Raw genomic sequence first — 16,981 nt, 5'->3', positions numbered from 1 at the left:
CTGTACGGGTACTTCACTTTTTCCTACATCTTCTTTGAAATTGGTATAAGCGTAGTTTATTGGGGTACGAACCTGTTCATCTTCTGATGTTGCTACTAGTGATTTAGCCACGTCAGCTCTATTTTCATGAATTTGTTGACAAAGTATTGCAGATTTTTGCCTAAGTGATAATTTCTGCATTAAGTCTGAAGCTGTTGATAAGGCTCGTAAAGAAGAATCACTTTTTTGTGTGAAATTAGTCTTCTCAAGTGCCTGATGGCTTCCTGATACTTTCTTCATAGATTCATCAGAAACAGAGTATAAATGGTCATTTATTTCTTCACGATTCTCCCTACTAAAGGTATTGACTAATGATTCTAGATTTGTTAAAGACTATAGACAGGGTGCTTTAAAAATCTCTCTTATTGTAATAGTTTCTGGAGGTGAAATATTATCTTTCACTTGTATAGATGAAGAATGTCTAGTTAAAGAGACAAAAGGATCCACTTCACTTTCTACACTATGACGAATTTCAGATAACATTCTTGATAATGATCCTATGGTCATATTCTCTTCAGGCTCATTCTGACATGACTGTGGAATATTGAATGATGGTCTCCTATGCGGCAGCTCTACTTTATCTGAACTCCTAATCTGTATTCAGAGTAAATAATGTCTCATTAATGAATCTTGGGATTGACAGGTTATTGAAATAAAACATTTTCCTTTTATTTAACAAGTATAAAAAGAAGCAGTGTCCAAAATGAGACAATGGGGGCAGAAATGAAAGCCCTGATAATAATATTTTTCTTTATTCTCTTCACCATAGCAGTACCTTACTATTTACCTTTGATTGTGCTTCACTCATATTTTTGAGGCTCATGAAATCAAATTTTCTTCCTTCCATTTTATTCTCTTGAGAAAAGTCTTCAGTTAGGTTCAGGTCCTCAACAGTTAATCCTACATATAAAAGAATTAACAAATGAGAAACATAAAAATAACTCTGCTATTATTCCAATACTTTAACTCTTAAAAACTAGAATCAAATTTTAACTCAAACAAAATGTAGAATAATTATTTCCAAAATCCTTGATCTATATGTAGCCTCCTATACAACTTCCTGATTTAGCTCACTTTTAATAAGATATTAATAAGTTGTTTATTTTTTGATATTGAGCTCCATGAGCTGTTTGTATACTTTAGAGATTAATCTTTTGTCTGTTGTTTCATCTGCAAATATTTTCTCCCATTCTGAAGGTTGGCTTTTCTTCTTGTTTATGGTTTCCTTTGCTGTGCAAAAGCTTTTAAGATACAATGGAATATTACTCAGCCATAAAAGAAACGAAATTGAGTTATTTGTAGTGAGGTGGATGGACCTAGAGTCCGTCATACAGAGTGAAGCAAGTCAGAAAGAGAAAAACAAATATTGTATGCTAATGCATATATATGGAATCTAAAAAAAAAAAATGGTATTGATGAAACTAGTGGCAGGGCAGGAATAAAGATGTAGACATAGAGAATGGACTTGAGGACACAGAGGGGGCATGGGGGGAAGCTGGGACAAAGTGAGAGTAGCATTCACACATACACTACCAAATGTAAAATAGATAGCTAGTGGGAAGCAGCCGCATAGCACAGGGAGATCAGCTCAGTGGTTTGCAACGACCTAGAGAGGTGGGATAGGGAGGGTGGAAGGGAGGCTCAAGAGGGAAGGGATATGGGGATATATGTATGCATATGGCTGATTCACTCTGTTGTACAACAGAAACTAACATAGTATTGTGAAGCAATTATACTCCAATAAAGATGTATTCAAAAAAATAAATAAAATATAATAAAAATAATCTTAAAAAAGATATTAATGAAAAACAATTACAAATTTTATCTTCGCTATCATTCTTTTCCCATATTAATAAGTACTTAAATAGTTAAAAGACACATATTAAGAAAGTAGATAAGAATCATGAATAATGACTAAATTGCTTAATACACTAATAAATTATGAAGTTTTGCCCTTCTAGAAATTTTTGATGTATTGTACTATAGACAGCATAATGCTAAAAAAAAAATAAAACAAAAATAAACAAGCAAAAAAAACCTCTATTATTCATAGATACTTATGGGCTTGGGCCAAGTTAGAAAAAAAAATGCCTTCTCTATGGTCTTACAAAAAAGCACTGTAATAGCTATTAAAAAATAAACCAGCTGTTCTCTTTATATCATGTAAGATAAAACAAAACAAAAAATTGTTATTTTTATTCAATAAAACATTACTTTCACTTAGTAAAGAATAATGTACAATTAAAGCTTCCAATGCATAGCTTTTAAAGAAAAAGAAAATATTAACAGTAACATATATTAACAAAAATTACTGTTTTATCATTACTAATCACAACATACTGGGATTGTCTAGAAATTAATACAGACTATATTGTAAATTTTTCAAAAGTCCATGATTCTGATGTTTGTTTTTTGTTCACTTATCATTCTTTTAACTGTTTAGATTTAGGACTAAACTCAATGACACTCACTCATACACTCTTCATCAGGCCATTATTTTCATTTATCAAACTTGTAGCAAAACCACAGTAATACAGCAATACTATTTCTCACATACAGAAAATAACAGATCCAGACAATTCATTTTCCAATGATTCTTTTAAAGATTTGGAATAACAGTATACCTGAAGTTGCAGTTCTTTTTCCTTTTTCTTGAGCCATTTGACGAATTTTTTTCTTCAGATCAAGTCTTTCTTCCTCTAGGCTTTCAATCTACAAAATTAAAATTGTTAGTATTTTTCTTTACTTCAACCAGGAAAATAACCAATTGACTACTGCACTTGCCTCTTTCAAAAGAATCTGGTTTTCAGCTCTGTACTGCTGCTGTTTTAAACTTTTGCTATTTCTAAATTCAGTTAAATCAATCATTGTCTTTGGTTCAAGGCCTAAAATAAAAAGCAGAATGATTAAAACCTTATTAATATTCAAATGAACTACAAAAACTTCATACGGCAACTGGTTATCATCAAGCAACTGGTTATAATCTATTTAGCCACCATCACTGAAGAATGGGGGATTTTTGTGCAAGAATTTTTCAGGTATTTGAACTGTAACCATACAAGCTAAAATTTTATCACAATTATTTTATTTTATTTTTTTTATCACAATTATTAATGGAAATCCTGACAAAGACATATTATGATCTGTCTTCCATGTTGGACTGTCAGAGAGGTACTATAATGTACTAAGAATAGAAGCTTTGTAATAAAACAAAGTTGGGTTCAATTCCCACTTTCAACTATTAACTGGTTGTAAGGATAATACTATATGTAAGTACATGTGTATGAATGTATACACGTATTTCTTTTTGGCTTGTTGTCAGGGGTATAATAAAATTAACCCAAATAAAGTACTTATAGCAGTGCTTGGCACATAGTAGTCAATATTAATATCATTATCAATTATATTTTATCATGACTAGACTGATGCTCTCAGTGTGCCACTTTCCTAACTTCCCATTACTAAGCAGCTATGCTCTGAAAACCAGATATCAAGATTGTCTCAAGTAATTATAAAGCAAGATTTGGGGCCTTTAAAAAACAGAAAATCTGGTGTTTGTGACGGCTCAGTCACCTTTAGGAACGTCCAGATTGAAGTTGGCCATGATCTGGTAGATCAAGTTGATTAGACTAAGTCTAACTTGAGGTCCTGGCATTACTCTGGGTCCTAGATAGACACTTTTTTACGAATAAATAATATGTATAAAATATTTATTTTTCCTTCCTTTAGAGAATAGTTTTTACAGGTGATCATTTTAACTCTAAGAAAGCATTAACTGGTATTTACCAAGTATAATGAAATCATGATTTAGATATTTATTTCCATTTTAAAGTAGCAATTTAGATTGGACTGTCGTAACATTCAAACTAGTAATATTCACTAATGAACTATTAATTGATATCAATATATAAACTCTCAAGCTATATTTATTAATTACTTCTTAGAATCAATAGTAACCTTAAAATACTTAACCCAAGTAAAACTTAGTGCCAATTATAAAAGTCAAGTATTTAAAAGTCTTAAAAAGGATTAAACAGTATTTCTAAATGTCCCCATGCATTCATCTGAAACTAGAGCATTTTGCAAACTAACACACTACTTTTGTTGGAAAAAAAAAAGGTTAATTTCTAATAGTGGTATTAACTAAGTAGCTTTCCATTTTTTAAGCATGCAATTATTATTGAGGAGATCTCCGACTGAATATAGCAGTGCTCCAGGTCTGTCCAACCACCATCGCAGCTCCATCAAATCCATAATCCCACTTCAACTGGAACAGCTCCATTTTTACTTGTTTTAAGTATTTTTATAGGAGGAATTATTAAATTAAAAAAAGCATCCAAATATTTAAAAATAATCACATGCAAAAAAAAATGACGTGACAATTAGGTTGAGCAAACTACGTATCTTAAAAGATGACTTACCCATACGCTCTTTAAGTGCCTCATTCTCATCAAGAAAATCATTGATCTTCAATTCAAGTTTATTGATTTCCTTTGTCAATACTTCAATCTCTTGATCTCTTATTTTAATTTGGTTTTTACAATTCTTTATTTCAATAACAGCATCTTCTAAGCCATAAACTCCCTGAAAAATACCCAATGTAATTTAAATATAACATTGTTTATTTGAATAAACTGTCAAATTCATGAACTTGTTTTCTTATTAAGTCTGAGGGGAAGTACACATATAACTAAGATTTACAACTATAAACTGTGTTTTTTACTGTACTTTTAAAAAACAAATCCAGTAATAATAATAACGGGAAATGGAACAGTTGAAATTTCCCTGTATAGCATCCTAATGGCAAAGTGACTCAGAATATTACACATAAAACACTTAATAAAATACAGAAAAGGAATAGTAAGGGAGAATCAGCAATACCATTAGAATATGTAGGTTATTAGTTGCCTGACTTAGCAGTAATCAGATTTAAAAATATAAAAAGTACAAAGTAAGGCTGTGTTGGCACAGTAGGTGGTAAAACTGTCTCTGTTACAACTTTTAGACAACTCATCAGTGGTGTCACATCTACATGGTGGTACAATGACACAGATTACAAAGAATCTAATCCTGCTGCCTCACCAAAGCTGATTATCTGGGCAAAATGCTTTAATCAAATGGCTTGAAAACAATTCTGCCAAAAAGTAAATGCTGCACAAAAGTTTGAACACTTCAGTATAAATCAATTAGGATAATCTTTATCACGAGATACTTCTGGAATGTTTTTAAATGGTATAAAGAAAATGGCACAGAACAGTCTATAAGTGGCAAGATAATTCTAAGCTCCTTGATTGACAAGATAAAAATACATACCAATTCATAATCTTTTAATCGCTTCAGAGTCTCAACTAGTTCTTTATCCTTTTCCCTAGCATCAGCCTCAGCCAGTTCAGCTGTTCTCTCAGCCTCTTTAGTTCTCTCTTCTAAAATTTGAAACTTAGACTGAATTTTCATATAATGAGTCCGTTGAGAAAGTGCTGAAGCTCCTACAGGGTAAAAATTAAAATCATGAATGAACTGAATTGACTACTTACTCCTATAAAACACTGGTTGAAGCATGGGAAGCAGGAAATGTGGTATGTCACTAAAAAAAGTCCATTTAATATTATAATTTTATATTTGTAAAATAAAGTTTTGATTTGGTTTTATTTATAAAACTAAAAAGGAAATTTTAATAAAATCTTAGCTGAAAGGGTATGGATTATAAAAGATTGGAAAACACTGCTTTACAAAGAATGATAATTGTGGCAAAGGCTGCTGTTTCTAATAGTTAGCTCCCTTTCGTCCACTGTAATAGAACTATGGATTTTTAGACGGACACATGGCCACTTGAAATAAAGACTAAATTTCCACTTACATTCCAGTAGCTAGGTGTGGTCATAAGACTAATAGGATATAAACAGAAAGACCATGTGCACATTTCAGGAAATGTTTTTAAAGGAGAGGAGTGAAATTTTCTTTTCTCCTTCCTCCTTGCTGCCAGCTGGAATATGGACATTAGGGCTGGAGCTCAGTCTTCTTAGAACATGAGATGGAAACCTCATGCTGATAGTCAAAGCAACAAGATACAGGGTCCCTGGTATCTGGTATTTGTACAAGTAGCACACCTACACTAAACTAGTTGCCTCAACTTTGATTATATCACGGAAAAATACATTTCCATCCTGTTTAAACCATTGTTACATTCGATTTTTTTCTGTCAGTTGCAGCTAAACTCAACTGTAACTAATAGTTTAAAAATTCCTACTTGTACATCTTAACAAACTGTTGCTAAGACCAAAATATAGTATTCATATCATTCTAAAATGTACTGACAATCATTCTTACACTCATCCATAATAAACATCTACTGATTTATAGGTCATATACTTACATACAGGAACTGGACTAGTGTGGGAGATCACACACATTTATAAGAAGTGAGCCCTGTTCTCTGGAGTTAACAGCCTAGCTGGAGAATGTGACAGAGGCTCCTGTCCCCAAAATCTATTCTCCCTTTCTTCTGCAAGGCCCTCCACAATATATTACCTGCCTATCCTTCAGTACATGCTCTTTGCTTCTTGCCTCCTCTTCCTCTACCTCGCTGTTTGGGATTGGATGTGAGGGTAAAGTTCCATTTTGCATGAGGCAGATGAAGGCAATACCCTAGACTGCCTAACTAGACCAATACACAAGTGAGAAATAAACTTCTATCTTGATTTTGCCACCATTTTTCAGATGCTTCTACGAGCTAAAACTAATCTTAACCAATAAAGGAGACCACCATTAACTGTCATGCACAAGTTAAATTCAAGATACAGAGTATAGTCTAGTACACACACCTTCTGTGGACTTTAGGAATTACATGACTATGGACTGACAAAAGCGTCACTATATAAGACCTTTCCGTATTTGACAGCAGAAATCAACCGCCACTTTTTCTCCTGGTGACTGGAATATGCAAACCCCACAACATCAGTGATCCTTTTAAAGCAATTTAAGCTATTGTCAAAGAATAATTCTAGTACATACATAATACAGACACATGTAGAAATAAGTATAGCAAGTGGGGCTTGACGCTGCTCAACAGTCACACTATATTTCCCTAGTCTGGTTCATTCTTCCAGATGACCATTTCCTACCTTCTCTTTACTTCTCTCTCCTCAAACTTCTAATATATCTGCCTCTATCCTCACTTTCAGCTGAGAACCTTGCTTTCTCATTCACTGAGAAAACCAAAACTTTTACTGTCAGGACATCTACCCAGCCACATCAGACAGTAACTACACACCCCACCCTTCTTCCTGTTACTATGGATGAACTCTCTGCGCTCCTAAGCCAACTACTCCACTGAACACTAGATCCCATCCCATTGCCTTCTCAGGAATATTACTCCAGAAGTCCTTCTCTCCCTCCCTTGCTTCATCAATTCATGAATTGCTTCCTCTTTAATGGATCTTTCCTATTAACTTAGAAGCATGATTATTTCTTCCATTTAAAAGAGAAAAACATTTTCTTTATCCCCCTTTCCCCTCAGGCTACCACTCTATTTTTCTCCTTTCCTTTTCCTCAAAAGTCTCTGTATTGGCTCTATTTCATCTCTACCCATTTTCTCTTGAACCAAAAATGACTACTGCTAAATCCAGTGGTCAATTTTTAGTGCTCCTCTTGTCTTATCAGCAGCAATGAATATAGTATGGAACACAGTTGCTTAGGCTCTTCCTTGATGACATTCCACTGTGAGTTTCAGGGCTCTACGTGCTCCCGGTTTTCCTCCCATCTCTCTGGTCATTCCTTCTCAGCCTTTTTGGTTGTTCCTTTTCATCTCCCCAAGTTCTAAAGTAAAAGCATCCCAAGGCTCAGTCTTAAGATTTTTCTTTTTAACCAACATTTTCTGCTTTGATGATCTCAGCCAGTTTCATGACTTCAAGTACCATTTTTATGCATAAAGTTCCCAAATTAATATGTTTAACCCAGACTGTCCTCATGAACCTCAGACTTCTATATACAAGTACCTACTTAACACTTTCACTCAGATGTCTAATAGCCATCTCACACTTAACATGTCCTGTTTAACTAAGTACCTGACCACCTCTAAACCTGCTCTTTCCACAGCCCTCCCCAGCATTCAGACCAAAAGCTCTGATAACTTTCACATCCTACATCTGATCTGATCTGTCAGCAAATTTCATTTCTATCACCTTCAAAATACATCCAGAACTGACTACATATAACTCCACTGCTACCTCCATGCTTTAAACTACCATCACCTCTCTCCAGGTTATTGCAGTAGTCTTATAACAGGTTCCCTGCTTCTCTCCTTACCACTCCTAGAGTCTATGGCAGACACAGTCCAAGTCAAAATATATCACTCCTTTCTTCAGAAATTTTTTGATGTCCATTCTCACTTAAAAGAAAAGCCGAAGTCCTTACAATGAACTGTAATGCCCCATATGATATGGCCCCTCGTTACCTCTCTGATCTCATCACCTACTACTGCCCACTTGCTCACCCTGCTCCAGCCACAAAGGCTTCTTTGTTGTTCCTCAAACATGCTCAGTACACTCCTGCTTCAGGGCCCTGCACTTATCCTCACTGCTTAGGGACATCCACATGGCTCACTCCCTCATCTTCTTTAAGTCTTTGTTCAAATATCTCCTCAGTGAGGCTTTTGCCTCACTACCTAAATTACAACCACACTACCATTATTTCACTTACACACAAACACACACTCATTATTTCCCCTTTGTGTCTAATTTTTTTTTATCTTCAGCAATTACAATAAATATGTCATGAACTTATTATGAATAGTTTGCATTAATGTGTTCTGGTATAACTACAGTATATAGTCTTTTGGAAATACAAGATCACTAATGTTGTAAGGGCTTACATTCAAAGGATTTGATGAGTTAGGTAAGCTAGCATGACCCAAGGTAGGGAGAATATGATGACATATCAAGTTGGGTAAGGTTAATTCAAATGTTGACAAGTCAATTACTTCTGAAAAATCTCTGCAATGTTGCTACACTGATCAAAATTTTATTTTCTTCCATTCTTTGTTAATTACAAAAAGGAGGATAAATACAATTATATCACCATTTTTCATTTCTTTTATACAGCCAATCTGGTAATAGGGGTTAATGTAGTTTTCATCAGAGAAAAACTACAGAAAATACTGCCATCATTTACATGTGTAAATACTAATATCATATATACAGTAGTCAATAATACCTTGTACAATTTTTTAAGAATACAAAATTCAAATACAGAAAAATCACTAATATATCTGTTGGCATAATATAATTTCATTTTAATAAAAATAAAATATTTTAAAAACTTAATGGTATATAAAATGACTATATACTTATAAAACATTGAATTACCTTTGTTTCTTTGGAGCTCATTTTTCAAATCTTCAATAATAAAAGTATTTTTTTCCATTTCTTTTGTATATTGCTCTACTTGGTCAGTGAGCATCTTAATTTGACTATCTCGTTCTTGTATACCCTGTAAAATATTTTGAATATTACATATTATCACTTCATGAATATTAATCTACATTTTTAAAGTAAGAGAAAAGGTAGGTCTTGTTTTTTTCAACAAGACTATAGAATATATTTCTTGTGAGTCAAAACTGTGCTTTTACTATTTTGTATACCTCAACTGCACTAATCACTGTAGGAATACTGCTGTCACTCTAGTACTTAAAGATGATATAAGGGCTAGCACTCTCACAAATACAAATTCCAGAACTCTCTAATATTTGTGGCTTCTAATAACTCCTTTTGTGTTACTTTTCCTCATCATCCAATTCTATCTTTTTATCATTTTATGTTTGTGTTTTACCTTGTGCTTTTTCCTTTACTCAACTTAGCTTTCACCCCTGCAGTACTTCATTCAAAAATCTTGTCCCTTGCGATCGTCCTTATTCTCCAAATACTTTCCAAATTTCCTTCTTTCTTTTGGACTATGACTAGAGAGCACAGCTGATGCAAGTGTAACTTCTTTCTATATGAATATATTTGTACTATCAATAAAAACAAAAATTTTATATAGTACAAATTATAACCATACTTTAGCTTATTTCACATTGTACAGGATAGTTCAGCACTAAAACACAACATAATAGACTTTAGTAACAGAGAATTAAGATATTTTTTTAATTTCTAAAAGTTTTTAAAGTTTCTTATTAAATAATTCCCAAGCAAAACAATAAATGTATTATCTGCATCAATAGAGAAAAATACATAAAATAATTTTATTCCTAACTCTAAACTTAATTCTAATTTTTTCTTGGGACTGGACGGTGTAAGAAATTTCAAAAGACTTTATTATATACCCAAAAGTGCAAGTGACTAGATTAGGCACAGGAAATAAATAAGACATAATTTAGAGTTTCATTGCCAACTTTAATAAACCTCGTTGATAAACCAAATTTTGAGAAAGTTTTACCTGTTGTAGAGCCATAATATTACTTTTATCAGCATCAAGTTGGGCATTTTTCAGTTTCTCCCTCAGGTTATGTAACATTTGCTGGTACTCAATAATTTCATCATCTTTAGAAGACAAAATTAACTAGAAACAAACAAAATAGAATCTGTTACATAAGAGCAAAATTAATAAACCATTCCTCATTTATGGTATTTTAATATATACCATTAGCAGATTTCGAGAAAATACAGGAAATAAAATTCTTTGAAGTGAGAAAATAGCAACTATTGGAATGACCACTGTTCTTTTGTGCATACAACCTGAAATTCAAATAAGAAATGATTCAAAAATATACACTGTATTTTTTGCTTTTTAAGAAACTCAATCTTTTAAACAATCTCTAGTTTCCAAAACCCATTCCTAGAACACTAAGCTATAAATAACTCCCTGCAATTATAAAAGGTTTTGTACAACTAATCTTTTATGAAGAAAACATTAAAATGACACTAAGAAGCATAAAATATCTTGAATGAATAAAAGGTATCTTGTTATGTTGTATGAAAGGAAAAGGCTAGCATTCCTCTGGACAAGAATGGAAGAGGTCCTCAGGCTTGACAACATGCATATGGTTAAGGCATTGCCATCCACTTCATGGCCTCTAATCATCATTTTTTTTTTTTTTTTTTTTTTTTTTTTTTGCGGTACGTGGGCCTCTCGCTGCTGTGGCCTCTCCCGTTGTGGAGCACAGGCTCCGGACGCGCAGGCTCAGCGGCCAAGGCTCACGGGCCCAGCCACTCCGCGGCATGTGGGATCTTCCCAGACCGGGGCAGGAACCCGTGTCCCCTGCATCGGCAGGCGGACTCTCAACCACTGCGCCACCAGGGAAGCCTCTAATCATCATTTTTTAATACTGTACTGCATATTTGAAAATAGCTAAGAGAGTGGATCTTCAAAGTTCTCATTACCAGAAAAAAAAAAAATTGTAACTATGTATGGTTACAGATGTTAACTGGACTTACTGGGGTAATCATTTTGCAATACATACAAACATCGAATCATTACACTGTATACCTGAAACTAGTATCATGTTATGTCAATTTTACCTCAATTTTAAAAAAATGAAAGGTACCTTGTGTTCTTTGCTAGGACCAAATATCAAAATCAATCTATAAATTAATTTATAAATTTAATATATACCCAATAAAATACCTAAAATATTTTAAAGAACTATTTCTAAAATTTGTATTTAAAAAGCACATTTATAAGAATCTAAAAAACATAAATAACGAGAACAGCTTTTTCAAATATTTAAGCATAATAATTAAAACAAGTGGGGCTTCCCTGGTGGCGCAGTGGTTGAGAGTCCGCCTGCCGATGCAGGGGACACAGGTTCATGCACCTGTCTGGGAGGATCCCACATGCTGTGGAGCGGCTGGGCCTGTGAGCCATGGCCACCGAGCCTGCGCGTCCGGTGCCTGTGCTACGCAACGGGAGAGGCCACAGCAGTGAGAGGCCCACGTACCGCCAAAAAAAAAAAAAAAGTGTACATGGTTAGAAAACAGATCAATCAATATAAAGAAGAGAGTCCCAAAATAAATTCAAATTCAACAGTTTTGTATGTAATAAAAATGGAAGTGTATTTTAGTAGGAGAAAAATGAAATGTTCAATAAATGATGTTTAGACAACAGAGTAGCTCGGTTACACCCATATCTCACTCTTCATACCAAAATAAATAATATATGCTTCAAAGATTTACATGTAAAAGATGAAACTAGAAGATACTAGAGAAAATATAAGAAAATAATTTTATACTCAGAATCCTTTCTAACTATGATACAAAGGCCAAAAGCCATAAAAAACATTAAATTTATGCAATATAAAAAAAATACTTCAGGGGCTTCCCTGGTGGTGCAGTGGTTGAGAGTCCGCCTGCTGATGCAGGGGACACAAGTTCGTGGCCCAGTCCGGGAAGATCCCACATGCCACAGAGTGGCTGAGCCCTTGAGCCATGGCCGCTGAGCCTATGCATCCGGAGCCTGTGCTCCGCAACGGGAGAGGCCACAACAGTGAGAGGCCCGCATAACACACACACAAAAAAAAATTCATAGTAAAAAAACACCATAAAGCCAAAAGACAAGTGACCAACTAGAGGAATATATTTGCAATATATATCACAATTACACTTGTAGCATTTATTCTACAGATACACATTTTCAAAATGAATATACAAGGATATTCATTAAAACATTGTTTCTAATAGCAAATATTGGAAACCTCCTAAACGCCACATAATAGGGAATCAATAACATACATATCTACAAGAAAAATTACATTAAAAAGAACAAAGTAATACCATACATACTGATATAAACTAAGTAAAAGATACTAAGTAAAAATGAAGTGCAGAAGAATACATTTGCTAACATCTCTCCCCCAAAATTAAACGATTAAAAACAACTCTTTTTTTCCTGGTGTTGGTAAACTATGGCTCACAGGTCAAACTTGGCCTGCTGCCTGCTTCTGTAAAGTTTCATTGGGAAAACAGCCTTGCTCATTTATTTATGTATTGTCTATGGCTGCCTTCATATTATAATAGCAGAGTTGAATAGATACACCAGAAACCAAATATTCTAAAATATTTACTCCCTGGTCTTTTACAGAAAGTTTATTGACCTCTGATTGATTCTATAAACTTCATTTCCACTGCTACTGCTCTTGTTTAAAATATAGGTTAGCTGAGATTCCCACATGATAATTTCAAATAGCCAACAAGATTTATGTGAACCTTGTTAGAAACAAAGACTATAAAAGTGATAGCTTTTAAAATTAGATTTATTCAGAATCATTTCAGATTTTTCAAAATATATAATCATCACAATCCTAACTTCTGATATGGTAAGGCTTGGGGTTGTGGTTGGAGTTAGAGAGTGGTGAGGAGGAACAGACTTCTGAAAAGACTTCTCAGGTAATTCTGAAAGATCCCTTCCCTTACTTCCATTCCTGATCCACTTCCTTACTCCCATTTCCACTGAATGCCAATACCTTGATTAATCTAACATGGAAGGAGAGCCAGAAAAACTAAAATTAAACCTGGAACTATATAACTAATATATACAAGGTACCTATGGTTTACATGAAAACATTTAAATTTTATTTATAATTATCTATTTTAGATGACATATTATATTTTAGACTTAGATTTCTATCAGAAAACTAAAAATTTTAAATTTAACTCATTGATGTAGAAGAGCTCATTCAACAACAGATAAGCTAGAGGTCTACACACGAGTTTTAGAGTTTTCCAGCTAAAACATTTAATACACTTTTTTAAATGCCTAATAAAAATGTCATTAACTAGTACAAGAACTTTAAAGAAAATTAAGACTAAAAAATTGAAATCTAAAATGAAAATGAACAAGCTATTATAGCAATTGAAAAAAGCACCTTCCATTCTTCTACTTTTGCGTTGACAGCTGCCATGATTGGATCATCTTCTTCATTTTTTGCTTTCAGAAGATTTGTAAGCTCCTGCACCTAAAAGGCAACAACTATTTCAAGAACTGTTGCAAATTAGTGTACTATACATGTATTTGTTGTATATGAATATTTACACACATGATAAGCATACACATGCACATATATACATATACATTACAAATGCATATTCATTATGGGAGCAGTTCTGTAGTTAAGGTGACCTTTAATTGTTTGTGCATCTTTACAGTTGTATAATTATTTTTTGTCATTAGAGAATTGTATTTTTAAGTATTATTCTACTTTTTAAACAAGTTTAATCCCCTGTAAGTAGTAAACAATATATTGGTTTCTATGATACTTAGAGTGTATTTATTTTAAGGTATAAAATTAAGCTTGATGATCCACAGGACTTCTAAGAGGCTTTAGCAGAAAATTTGCAGGATTGTTATCTACATATTCATTCAGGTATCACCCATATACTCTACATGGCAGTAATTACAAGGTATATGTAAGGGGACTAGAGAAACACATAGAGACAAGTATATTACCATGGCAACATATTACAGTATAAGATGACATACTAGAGCATAAGACAAAAATTCATACCCTAGAAAGTTAAAAGTACTTTCTAGTTTCATATAAATAGTAATGAGGCAATATGAAGTTTGCCCAAATAAGTCAAACAGGAATTCTTACTTGAAGCTGGTAATGATCATTTTCTTTTTTTAACTGGTCCATTATATTATCTGTCTGATGCACAATAGCTTTCATCCTATTATATTCATCAGTCATCTTCTCCATTTCCTGTACAGACTCTTCTAGATTTTTTCTCATTTCTTCATTCTGAAGTTCAAGTTTCTCATTAGCTTCTGTTAAAGTCTAAGAAAGGTAAAGATGCTACAGTTAAAAACAATTTAAGAAACTAAAATTTAAATTAATACTAAATGGAGTCATACGTGTCTGCTGGAGAAAACAGAATTCTTCATAGATATTTAGTATCAATTGCTATTGGTCAATTAAACCAAATTAAATATCAAGAAAAGTGTAAGTACTTAGTTCTTAAACAATGCCCAAGATAGGCATATAACAAGAATGAATTTGCAAGATTTGCAACTTCAAAGATGCAATTTATTTCATGTTTTACAAATACATAGTTGCAGATTTATACTAAATATATTGAAATGTAGGGCTAAATACTAATTTTATATTATAATGAAATTAAAGCTTTATAAAGATCATTGCTTTGAAATGACTTCTATCCATTTTACCTGAATTTCATCTAGATATTGGACAAGTTCATAGTTTTTTTTAGACAATTGTGATCGGTAGTCACTGTCTTCTCTTCTTGATGAAAGGGTTTCTTTTTGCGAATCTATTTGTTTTTGATAGTCAATAATATCCTGACGAAGCTGTTCATTCTGAAGGCAGATCAAACACAGTATCCTATTAAAAAAACTATCCAAAGAAACAAAATTTCACCCTCTGAATAGTGATCTCAAAACACATCTTTAAAATTCCAAGGTTTCACCACCCTTAAAGCCTCACCTTTTTCTTTAGACGTTTGTTCTCCAGAAGAGGACAGGAAAAAGTTAATTAGAAATAAGAAAGGCAATATATAATTAAATATAATAATTAGAAATTAAAGAAAACAAAAAAAAAATTTTTAGGAGAATGAGATATTATTTTGGATAATCAAAGAAAGCAAGAATACTAATTACCAACCAAAACAAAAAAACATTTTGATTATGTTAAAAAGATAAGCACTATCAGGATAAACAATGTACAAATATTATTTGGCTCAGAAGAACCAAATAATAATCAGAATTTGTAATATTTAATGAGAAACAAAAGTTTTAAAAGAATGCCAGATAAAGTAGGAGGAAATAAGGCAGAAATCCAGTCATATATTCAGTTAGCAAACTAGCAAAGAACAGCTTAAAAAAACAAAGCAAGATTTACCCACATAGACCTAAGAGATGAATGTAGTACTTAACGGCCTCACCTTTCAACTTATTTTCTATTTCCCTAAGACAAAGTCATATCATAAAACACGGTTTGAAAACATCAATTACTTAGACGATGCCAGTTCTGGTTACAGAATTAATTTATGAACACTTTTTTAATAAGTATCTTTGTTGAACCACCACAACTACTAAAATTTTTTACCAACCTCTCTCCTTAATTTGCTGTTTTCATTTTCTGCCTCCTCATTTCGAAGAGCCAACTAAAACAGCAAAAAACAAATAAGATAAAATTCAGCAGTAGTTCTATGTAATGCCAGGTTTTCAGTTCCTTTCCAATAACACAGAGAATGTTTAACTACTGAGGACTTCAGGTCGACCCAAGACATGAATTATATGCCAAAATTTTGAAAACTAACTAACTAAGGATTAGGAAGGATGAAGCAGGTTGAGTTTAAAAGATTATAAAACAAAAAACAAAAACCTCTAACCAAAGGATACAGAAAACAAAACATTACCCTCTTCCCCCAGCGTAAAACCTAAAAATGAGTAGTCTTCCAACCAAGATCTTCATCATTTTGCAGTTCTATTACCAGAGCTAGAATACTCTTTGCTCTCAGTGAGCATTAAATTACTTAGAAATACAAAGCAGTAGAACATAATGGTTAAAAAGAAGCATGGATGCTTGGATATTGGGTGGGGAGACTAAAAGGACATTATTGGGCCAATAGAGGAAATCTGATTATGGACTACATATTAGACAACAGTACTGAATTGATATTACATTTCTGAGTACGCTAATTATATAAGTAGCTATATTGGAAAATATAATACTTATATAGTTATAAAGGAAATATAACTACTTCCTTTCAGTGGAAACACACTGAAATATTTAAGAATGAAATATCATGATATTTGCAATATTTAAGTATGAAGTATCATGATATCTGCAATTAACTCTGATGTCTCAGCAAAAAAGAAAGGAGGGGAGGGGAGGGGAGGGGAGGGGAGGGGAGGGGAGGGGAGGGGAGGAGAATAAGTCTGTGTGTACAAAGATAAAGCATATGTGGCACAGTGTTAACAGGTGAACCTA

At 33.2% G+C, this 16,981-nt stretch overlaps 1 protein-coding gene and 1 non-coding gene across 9 annotated transcripts in view; one reads left to right on the top strand and one right to left on the bottom strand.

The window, feature by feature from the left end:
- CEP290 (centrosomal protein 290) overlaps nucleotides 1-16,981 on the bottom strand; it is a 97,794-nt gene that overhangs the window by 72,944 nt on the left and 7,869 nt on the right. For all 8 annotated transcript variants that reach the window (XM_032644616.1, XM_032644619.1, XM_032644617.1 and 5 more), the window contains 11 exons: nucleotides 16,098-16,151; nucleotides 15,196-15,345; nucleotides 14,624-14,806; nucleotides 13,895-13,984; nucleotides 10,471-10,593; nucleotides 9,402-9,525; nucleotides 5,353-5,525; nucleotides 4,461-4,623; nucleotides 2,824-2,924; nucleotides 2,664-2,751; nucleotides 827-939 (listed from right to left, as the gene is read on the bottom strand). In XM_032644616.1, coding sequence (XP_032500507.1) covers nucleotides 827-939; nucleotides 2,664-2,751; nucleotides 2,824-2,924; nucleotides 4,461-4,623; nucleotides 5,353-5,525; nucleotides 9,402-9,525; nucleotides 10,471-10,593; nucleotides 13,895-13,984; nucleotides 14,624-14,806; nucleotides 15,196-15,345; nucleotides 16,098-16,151 — 1,362 coding nt within the window. The remainder of the gene's footprint in view (nucleotides 1-826; nucleotides 940-2,663; nucleotides 2,752-2,823; nucleotides 2,925-4,460; nucleotides 4,624-5,352; nucleotides 5,526-9,401; nucleotides 9,526-10,470; nucleotides 10,594-13,894; nucleotides 13,985-14,623; nucleotides 14,807-15,195; nucleotides 15,346-16,097; nucleotides 16,152-16,981) is intronic.
- LOC116761423 lies at nucleotides 11,000-11,123 on the top strand. The gene has a single exon (XR_004351990.1). It is a non-coding gene; the product is annotated as a U6atac minor spliceosomal RNA (small nuclear RNA).

Source organism: Phocoena sinus, chromosome 10 (assembly GCF_008692025.1).
Source record: "Phocoena sinus isolate mPhoSin1 chromosome 10, mPhoSin1.pri, whole genome shotgun sequence".
Classification (NCBI taxonomy): Eukaryota; Metazoa; Chordata; class Mammalia; order Artiodactyla; family Phocoenidae; genus Phocoena; species Phocoena sinus.
The sequence above is the reverse complement of the archived record's forward strand: the minus strand, read 5'-3'. Positions and strand labels throughout refer to the sequence as shown.